This window comes from Manihot esculenta, chromosome 1 (assembly GCF_001659605.2).
Source record: "Manihot esculenta cultivar AM560-2 chromosome 1, M.esculenta_v8, whole genome shotgun sequence".
Lineage (NCBI taxonomy): Eukaryota > Viridiplantae > Streptophyta > Magnoliopsida > Malpighiales > Euphorbiaceae > Manihot > Manihot esculenta.
Genome location: NC_035161.2, coordinates 25,449,654 through 25,459,535, shown reverse-complemented (window position 1 = coordinate 25,459,535; position 9,882 = coordinate 25,449,654). Strand labels below are relative to the sequence as shown.

Below are 9,882 nucleotides of genomic sequence, written 5' to 3'. Positions count from 1 at the left end.
TAATTAAATTTTAAAATATTAAAAATAAAGTGTAAAAAAATAAAAAATCTATTAAAAATATAAATCGATTTGAATCAAATTGAATAAGATCGGTTTAATTTAATTTGATTTTTTATCAAAATCGATTCGATTTAATTTTTATAAATATCAAAATTTTAATTTTTAATTTATACGATTCAGTTTGATTTTAAATCGAATCGATTGAATGTCCAATTATAATGGAAATGGATGAGAGAGATTGACATAAGATTGGAAGATAATGAATTTATACGGGAGAATATTTTAGTAATTCAAATATTTTTACTGATGTTAAATTGGATTTTTTTTTGAATCGATGTTAAATTGGATTTGTAATTAAAAAACTGGTATGGTTAATTATGCTAATTGAACTAAAAAAAATCTAAATGTTTTACCAATTTATTATTTTATTCCTTAAATCAATTATTAAATTTTTTCAATATTAAGAAGTTTTAGCTAGAATTTTTAATTTGAATAATTTTGAAAAATTAATTCAAAATCAAAATAGTTAGAAATGGTAAATTGAAGCAAACATTTGGATTTTTTAGACAAATTCTTCCTTTATTACAATTTATAGTCAAAATTATTTTTAAAAGTTGAGACCCTAATCATAAATCCTCTCTCCGGTCTCTCTGTGTTCATTTAGATCCCAGTCCAATATATTTCAATTCTCTGCGCTGGAATCCACTAATCTTTTTATTTTCTCCTTCAAGAATCCAAACCTCTTTCGCCAATCTCTCTTGCGCTCGTTGTTGTCTTTGTATCATCTCTTCAACTTCGTGTAAATAAATTTGGTGGCTTTGCAAGGCACAGAACCTGCAAATAAATCGAATTCAAGACCCAGAAAAAATGAGGTAAAAATCTTGAAAGGATAATTTTGGGGGCTTTGTTTGCGAACCTAATTTTCCCTTGCAATATCATTCCCTGACGCCTTGATTTCAGATTCATGTCAACTTTTAGTTCTTTTGTAGATATTCTTCTGTTGGTTTCTTGATTTTATTGCTCATATAAACTTGTGAACATAGAGTAAAAGAAGATAACTCTGTGCTCTTTTATTGTTTGTACTCTTTTCTTTCTTGTTGTTTTTTGATTACTAGGGAGTTAAGCTAAGAAGATTAAACCCAAAAAAAAAAAAAAAAGAAGAAAAAATATATAAACAAAGCAATAGTTTCATGGCAGGATGGTCAATGTTAGCAAATGGGTCTTCTTTAGATTGTGCTGATATTATCAATGGATGTAAGGGTAATGCTTGTAGTACTGACGCTAATCATGAGGCAAAGGATCGCAATGCTGTCCATGAGTCTGATGATGATTATGAAGTGAAACTAAGATGCCTGTTTGATCAGGTTCTTTCGGTTTTCACCAATGAGGCTGCTTCTAGGGGATGCATTAGGCCTCTTCCTGCATTGCTCCCTGATGGGCAATCTCTGGATTTATTTAAACTTTTCCGGGTGGTGAGAAACAGAGGCGGCTTTGATTTGGTTAACGGTTTCTGGACCTTTGTTGTAAAAGAGCTAGGGTTGGATATTAGAGCTTCAACTTCAGTTAAATTAATCTATTTTAAGTACTTGTATGAGTTGGAAAGATGGTCGAGGGGAAGCTTTAGAGATGGGAAATTGGCAACTGGGCAGTGTCACCTGGATGGGAATTTAAGCTGTTTATCAACGGAATTAGAGACAGAGTTTAGAAGTTTATTGTCACATGAATATCGAAAGGGGAAGGATGGTAAACATAAGAAAAATGGCAAAAACATTAATATGGATGTCTTGCAGAGTAAAAAAGGTCTTCTGGATATGAAAGATCTACATGAAGTCTGCAATGGCATTGGAAATAAGCATACTGATGATGATGATGAAAAATTTCGTGATTACAAGGAAAATAAATCTTATGATGATGATGATGTTGTGATCCTCGATCCTAGAATTGGCAAAAAAATATTTGATTCACGGAAGAGAAAACGAGAATCACTGTCAACAATGCTGAAATGGGTGATCCAAATTGCAAAATGTCCTGATGGTCCTTTGAGTGAGGAAATACCATCTAAGTTTAAGGACTATAAAGGCAGAGAGTTATGGGCCCAGGCTGTCAGGGCACGAGATGCTCTCCTGCGCAAAAGGCTTGTTGATTCAAATTCTGAACGATCTCTCTTACAGGTATATTTTTGCTTCAGTTATTTATGATTCTTCATATTCAATGCATTAGTTTTGTTGTTAAACACTTCCTTTTTTGCCTAAAGCCATAGGTGGAGCTAGATTTAGAATTTAATTTCACTGAGGGGCCAACACTAATAAAAATGCGACTTTTTTGGTATTTCATATAGAGGCCGTTTGGCATTGAGATTTAGTGCTATAAAGCACTTTACAGCAAAAGAACCGTTTCAATTTACAATTAAAATGTGTCAAACTTAATTTATAATACCCTCTGACCATATATTTTGAAAAGCTTTTTTTTCAATAGCAACTTTAACAACAATGTCAAATAGACCTAAAATGTTTATTATTTATGTGATTGTTAAAGTGAAAATATGCAATGAAGATATGTTGAACTTAAACAAATGATTATAAAATATTTATCAAACTTCACATTTCACAAAAGGAAAACAATCGACATTCTAAGAAGACTTTTTATTTTCTTTGTTTTTCTACTTCACACGATTTTAGATATTTTTTTAGTGTTGGTTTTCTAAATATTTGACTAACCAAAAACAAATACATGCAAAAAAAAAAGAGATAAAAAAGGAAAACAAATAGGAGTTCAGAATTAGTAATATGGTAATCGTCTTTAGTTTGAGAAAAATTTACTATTTAGTTCATGTGATATTGGGAAGTCATTAGTTGGTCCTTTGGTTTTGAAAAATATGTCTTTGAAGTATTAAAAAAATTTACTTATTAGTTTTTTCGTTAGTTGTAGCTGTTAATTTACTAAGTTTGTCATTTTATTATTTTTCAATTGTTTTGTTATTTGGTGTGTATAAACTTAAGGTAAGCCTACTTATAAAGTAGATCGAGTGCTGGATATTTGCTCTTCATAATTTAAAAAAGAAACACATCAAGCATAAATATAACAAACGAATGCCTAGGCGCACACCTGCAACATTTAAGGCACATGCCTGCCTGGCAGCCCTTGTGGTTGGGTGCTAGAAATTAGGCTTTGAGCTTGTTTCACTTGGAGCTGGAGGCACGCTTGACAGCTTTGCATCTCCTTTTTGTTTTTGGGAATTCCAATCCAAGTATAGTATATTGTGATATTTTATTCTCATAATCATCATGAAACATGTCATTTTATAAATTACAAGTGGCACTTGGTAAGTGGGGTGTAATAGTAGAATTTCAAAAGGGTCATGTATAGGGCTTTTGTTCTAAAGGCTTTGAATTGGAGGGGTGGTTTTGAGTGTGACCCTTATAGGTATCCAAGTGATTGAATGACTGTATAAAGGCGATTCATTAGGATTTATCTTTCCTTAGGTTCTTGGCTTGCATTTGGTGTGGAGTGCTAGCCAACTTCTCTATCTCATTTTTATGGGTTAGTTTAAATGATTCACAGTTTCTCATTTCTTGCCTAGATTTATAGTTAAGGCTCAATTTAGCTATTTTTAATTGTCTGTTACTGATTCAAGTCAACATCCAGCACAAATGCTGTTATCCTTGGTAAAGCGCTAAAGATAACTAATATCGACTGTAGAAGATCTCATCTTCCCTAGCAACTTGATTGACTTAATATTTTTGAAGCTTTGCCTTCAAGAAACCTAGTTAGACCACTTTCTCAAACTAATAAGAAGCATATGCCCCAGTATTGATAAGTGAAATTAGAGAAAAGAATGAAAACATTTAAACATGTATGCTTGTATGCTGTAAAATGAATAGATAGATAGATATGTTCATAGACCCGAGAAACATAGCCAAATGCAGTTATTTTTTAGAAGTTGTTACCCTTTTCAATTGTCGTATCTGATAATTGGTTTAAAATATAAGATACTCAGTTCCATGCTAGCTTGGCATTTGAAGTTTGGAAAGCATGCTTCCAAAATGGAGGCTATAATATCAAGAACCCTTCTGTTTTGTAATAGGTATTTATAAAGTTTGCATTATATCTACTGTTTGAAATCCTGGTTAAACAATCTATATAAGCTATAAATGTGGCTATCTTGAACATTTGGCGTTTAGATACCCTCTTTATAGGTCATTAGAAAACTTGAGTTTTGATGACCAGTGGTGTAGAATCTTTTAAATAGGTATCAATAAAATGTGCAATTTCTAGCTTATCAACAGTGGCAGTTCTAAAGAATTTTTGCCATTGGTGCCTTGCAGGAATCACATACTTGTATATTTAGGTACAACAACTAAGCATTAATTGAAACTAGTTAGGGTCGACTCCATGTATCCTTTTTCGCTATTTAATTATGTATTATGCATGAATATAAAAAAAAAAAACATTGTATATGTTTTGGTATCTCCATCCATACTGGATCTGCCCCTGCTCATAAATGTGATAAGTTAGACTTGCACAGATGCTATCACTTTGGATAATGAATGGTTGTTACCTTGGTGGTGCATCCTTATTTCAATGCTTTACTTGGCCTTCTACCATGGTTTTAAATAACGATGTAATGACCGTTATTTTAAGGTTTTCCAAGGAGCCATTACTGTTAAGGTCATTATTTCACAACGATTAAAATTTGTGTTAGTAACGGCCGTTACGTAATAGTCACGACCGTTATTGGCCGCGGCTTAACGGTTATAAAGGTTGTTACCTTCTTTTGATGGGTAGAAATCTTTAGAATTTCTGCAAGAGACCACTTGCAGTGTAGTGTATGAATTATTGAAGGTAGAAGACACTTTTTCTTCACATTTGAAGCCATCCACTTTCCTCCCAAGCCAAGATTTACCTTTTTTTTTTTTATTATTTCTCTCAAGTTTCTCTAAATTTTCTCTCAACTTTAAGACTCTTCAAGTGCTATTAATCAACTTCTCTAGAAATTCCTGTGTTGAAGAGCTCAAATCATCCAATATACTAAGTGGTTTTGAAGTGCTATTGAGCAAAAAGTTAGTTCTTATTATTTCTCAATAATTTTTAGATATTTTTAATAATTTTTTAGTGAATGCATAAATAAAAATTAGAAGTTAGAATATTAGATAATTTATATTAAAAATTTAGAACGTAAGTTTTTATTATTTTTTCCACAAGTTTTTAGATATTTTTGAATCATTTTTTAATGAATGAATAATTAGAAATAATTAGAATTTAGAATGCTAGATTAGAAATGTAGAACTTTAGAAGTTCAAAATTATTACCTAATATCATTAATACTAATTATTAAATGAGTTTTATGCTCTTACAAGTTATAATAAATGATAACTAAATATTAAGTATAAAATATAAATATAAAATTTACAAGTTTAAAAATTTATGAAAAATAGGTAGTAAGTATAAAAAAGAACCTGACTTTAAATTAAACTATAGTTTTTTCGAATATTTTAAATTATTTTGCATAATTTAAATACTAAATGCTCATTCTAATAGTAATTGAGGTTAGTTATTGATGTTTCGTGATCAAGAGAAAATAGGGTTTATAAGAGTGTGTGAGATTTTGGAGCTCCATGAACGTTTTGTAGTTCAAGATGTGCTCCCGAAGGTTTCCTGCGCCATCATAAACTGTCATTGGCGGCATCATGAACTTTTTTGAGATGGTCTCTTGGATCCACTTTGAAAAGGGTGAGGACATGGGTAAAAGAGCCTGGCTACTATCTTTTGCCCCCAGCTCAGCCGGGTGCTGTTCCTTCATTTTTTCCAACTTCCGGTCCACATCCGTCTCCTCCTGCCTTTGGCTGGGACAGATGCTGCAACAAAGGGGCTTCAACACCACTGAACCCCAACCCACCTTCAACTACCAAATCCCCCAACAAAGTAGCTGGAGAACGGGTGAAAGAAATGGAAAGGCTGAGAGGGAGAATGAGCCTGCGGTCAGGGCCAGAGGCCGGAGGGTGAGAGAGCTCATTGAGAACGATGAGACAGAGAGCTATTCAGTTGATCCAATAGGAGGACAGAAAACGAAGAGTGGGAGAGGGGATATCGCCTGGAGAAAAGGCCAAGGCAGGAGGAGACGGATGTGGACCGGAAGTTGGAAAGAATGAAGGAATAGCTCCTGGCTGAGCTGGGGGCAAAAGACAGCAGCCAAGCTCTTTTATCCACGTCCTCACCCTTTTCAAGGTGGATTCAGCAGGAGATCATTCCAAAGAAGTTCATGATGCCGCCTATGGCGGCCTATGATGGCGTAGGAAACCTCTGGGAGTACATATTGAACTACAAAATGTTCATGGAGCTCCAAACTCTCTCGGACGCCCTGATGTGTAATGTCTTTCCCACTACCCTCACAGGGCCAGCTCGGGCGTTTTAACAGCCTGGAGGCAATGAGCATTAAGAGCTTTGCGGATCTAGCCAACATATTCATCAGCCGATTTATCGCAGGGTGCCAGCTGAGAGGAAGACCAAGCTTACACACACTCTTGTAAACCCTATTTTCTCTTAATCACGGAACATCAATTAGCGCTATCTGTGGAAAACGAAGGAGATCTTTCTGTCACCGGAGTTTCCATTTCCGTAAACACCCATTGAGATCCACATGGCTAACCACACCACCAACATCCCAAACAACCTGAGCTCTGCTCATGAAGGTCAGCAGTTCTCATTTTCCAGTCCCACAACCCCATCAAATCAACCACCGGTACTGTTTAATCCCTCGTCGAGCTCGGCAGGGAATTAACCCAGAACAACCTTATCTGTTCAAGAGCTACAAACCATGGCTCTTCAGCTACAGAACATTGCCCACTGACTGGGACAGAACACACCTTTGAGCATACCCTCTGTAGCTGAAGGCTTCAACACCACTGAACTCCAACCCACCTTCAACTACCAAATCCCCCAACAAAGTAGCTGGAGAACGGGTGAAAGAAGTGGAGAGGCTGAGAGGGAGAATGAGCATGCGGTCAGGGTCAGAGGCTGGAGGGTGAGAGAGCTCATTGAGAACAATGAGGCAGAGAGAGCTATTCAGCTGGTCCAATAGGGAGGACAGAAAGCGAAGAGTGGGAGAGGGGATATCACCCGGAGAAAAGGCCAAGGCAGGAGGAGACGGATGTGTACCGGAAGTTGGAAAGAATGAAAGAAACCGGAAGTTGGAAAGAATGAAAGAATAGCTCCCGGCTGAGCTGGGGGCAAAAGACAGTAGCCAGGCTCTTTTACCCACGTCCTCACCCTTTTCAAGATGGATCCAACAGAAAACCATCTCAAAGAAGTTCATGATGCCGCCAATGGAGGCCTATGATGGCGTAGGAAACCCCCGGGAGTACATCCTGAACTACAAAATGTTCATGGAGCTCCAAACTCTCTCAGATACCGTAATGTGTAAAGTCTTCCCCACTACCCTCACAGGGTCAGCTCGGGCGTCGTTTAACAGTTTGGAGGCAGGGAGCATTAAGAGCTTTGCGGATCTAGCCAGCATATTCATCGGTCGGTTCATCGTAGGGGTCCTGGCTGAGAGGAAGACCAAGCTTACACTCACTCTTGTAAACCTTATTTTCTTTGGATCACGGAACATCAGTTATTATGTATGATATTTAAAACTTATGGATTTTGTGTTTATTAGATATATTTGTACTTATTATTAAGTTGTATAACTTACTTTTGATTATATCTTTAAATATTTGCAAATTTCATGAACTTTGCAAATTTTTCAAAAAAATTCAATAGGCTGTTACTGTTATGTTATGACCGTTACAGGCCTGTTTCCGTTACCTGCAGCCGCGACCGCGATTTGAAACCATGCTCACTGACTTGGCCAAGAAGGCTGGCCTAGTTCATTGACCAGGCCCAGCCCTTCAAAAATTCTCTCTACGATTTATGTTTCAAACATAAGTAAATGGATTCTAGCAAAAGTTTTAGTTGTGGAAAAAGAAGTCCGAATAAAAGTTCTGGTCATGTTCTCTTTACTAAAACAGTTTAAACTTGCTACAGAGCAATCACAAGATGCATCCATCCATGTATGAGGAGGTTACTGCTGCCACTGACCAGTCTGCGGAGAGGTTAAGATGCAGTGAGCGGCTTCATACTTTAGTGAAGCCTCGTTCATGCTCTTGTTGCAATTCATGTGCTGCTCAAAGTCAATTGATTGGTTCCCCCAAGACACAGTTTGAAGATTGCCTGAAGGGGCAACCACTTGTAAATGATGATTTATCTGATGCAAAATCTACACAAAGTCCATCTGGGGATGAAATACAGAGGCATGTTCCTGTGGGTCCTCGTTTTCAAGCTGACGTCCCTGAATGGACTGGCATGGTTTCTGAGAGTGACCCTAGATGGCTAGGCACACAAGTATGGCCTTTCGATGGAGACCATAATGCTCCAGTTGAAACAGATTCTATTGGAAAGGGAAGACGTGATGTCTGTAGTTGTCAGCTTCCAGGGTCTGTTGAATGTGTCAGATTTCACATTGCTGAAAGCAGAATGAAATTGAAACTTGAACTAGGCCACATGTTCTATCAATGGAGATTTGATCACATGGGTGAGGAAATTTCACTTAGATGGACTGCTGAAGAAGAAATGAGATTTAAGAATATGGTTAGATTTAATCCCCCATCACTAGACAAGAGTTTTTGGGATGATTATAGAAAGTACTTCCCTAGAAAGAAAAGAGAGGAGTTGGTTAGTTATTACTTCAATGTTTTTGTGGTTCAGCGCAGAAGTTATCAGAATCGTGTGACTCCAAAACATATTGATAGTGATGATGATGAATCAGAGTTTGGATCCTTGAGTGACAATTATGGTCATAGAGCAGTCCAGGTTCCCGGCAGCAACAAGTTGATATGTTCAGAGAATAAGCAGTGCACTGAAATTGAGTAGACTATCCAGTCGCTCTGATTTGAAATTTGAACAACTGATGTTTTTACATCCATTTTTGGAAGTTCACAATTGTTCACTTCTTATTCCACTACAGCATCACTTGATGCCTCTGAAAGTTTTGATAGAATTAGCTGATCAGATTTTGAGAGTGATACAATTTTAGACAGATTTACCAATACGGTGGAGCTAGCTGATGGGGAGTTTTGGTCGGCTCTAGGAAAAGAATTTAGGATGTCAAGTTCTCCCCGTGCTGCCCATCGAGTGACGTTGAATTATGCAGACGCTCAACTTTAGGTTGGGAAACTGTCTACAGTGGTTTCGTCCTTTGTTATACAACTTGAAGGAAGAAAAAATAGAGAAAAGGCACAATGGTGGGGCCGATGTGCAGGAGAGTTTCAAATTCTTTCCCTTTCCAGTTCTTCACATCATGCTGGAAGATGTGGATGATGGTTTTCTTGGCAATGTATTTTGATTCTCATGTTCAATATTCATGTATTAGTTTGTTATTTTGGTCACAGTTCTATAGAAGATAGGTATACAGACAAGTTTTCTTGTGATAACTTGCCACTCTGAAATGCCTGGAATTTGCATCTTTTCTTGAACATTCACTTTTCTTTTTATTTTTGATATTGAGCCCATTAATGAATGTTATTGTTATCGATTGTTATTTTGGCTTTTAAGTGCTTATAGTTCTATTCACTGACGTTAAGACTTCGGAATGATTATTTTTGTTGATAATCAACCTATGTTAATTGGGGTTGAAAGCTTGTAGATTCACTAGCAGAACAAAGAAATCGCCATCCTTGAAGCTCTTTTCCCCCATTCTCCGAAAGCTTGACTGGGAAGATTTTGTGATTTGAGATCCGCTGGATAAAAGTTTGATTTTATATTATTTGTTTGCTAAACGAGTAGAACTCAAACTTAAATTTTGATCTTCTTTAATAAACAAGTCAAATTTGAGTTTACAAATAT

At 36.3% G+C, this 9,882-nt stretch overlaps 1 protein-coding gene across 3 annotated transcripts; it reads left to right on the top strand.

Moving 5' to 3' along the window:
- The first annotated feature begins 622 nt into the window (after positions 1-622).
- LOC110627514 (AT-rich interactive domain-containing protein 2) lies at positions 623-9,577 on the top strand. 3 transcript variants are annotated; one of them, XM_021773877.2, is made up of 3 exons: positions 623-872; positions 1,198-2,171; positions 8,026-9,577. In XM_021773877.2, the coding sequence occupies exons 2-3, from the start codon at positions 1,206-1,208 to the stop codon at positions 8,908-8,910; spliced, it is 1,851 nt and encodes a 616-aa protein (XP_021629569.1). In that variant the 5' UTR covers positions 623-872; positions 1,198-1,205; the 3' UTR covers positions 8,911-9,577. The 3 variants fall into 3 exon arrangements, with proteins under 3 accessions (XP_021629569.1, XP_021629559.1, XP_021629564.1); XM_021773867.2 differs by having other exon boundaries at positions 1,187-2,171; XM_021773872.2 differs by having other exon boundaries at positions 623-2,171.
- The last annotated feature ends 305 nt before the right edge of the window (positions 9,578-9,882 follow it).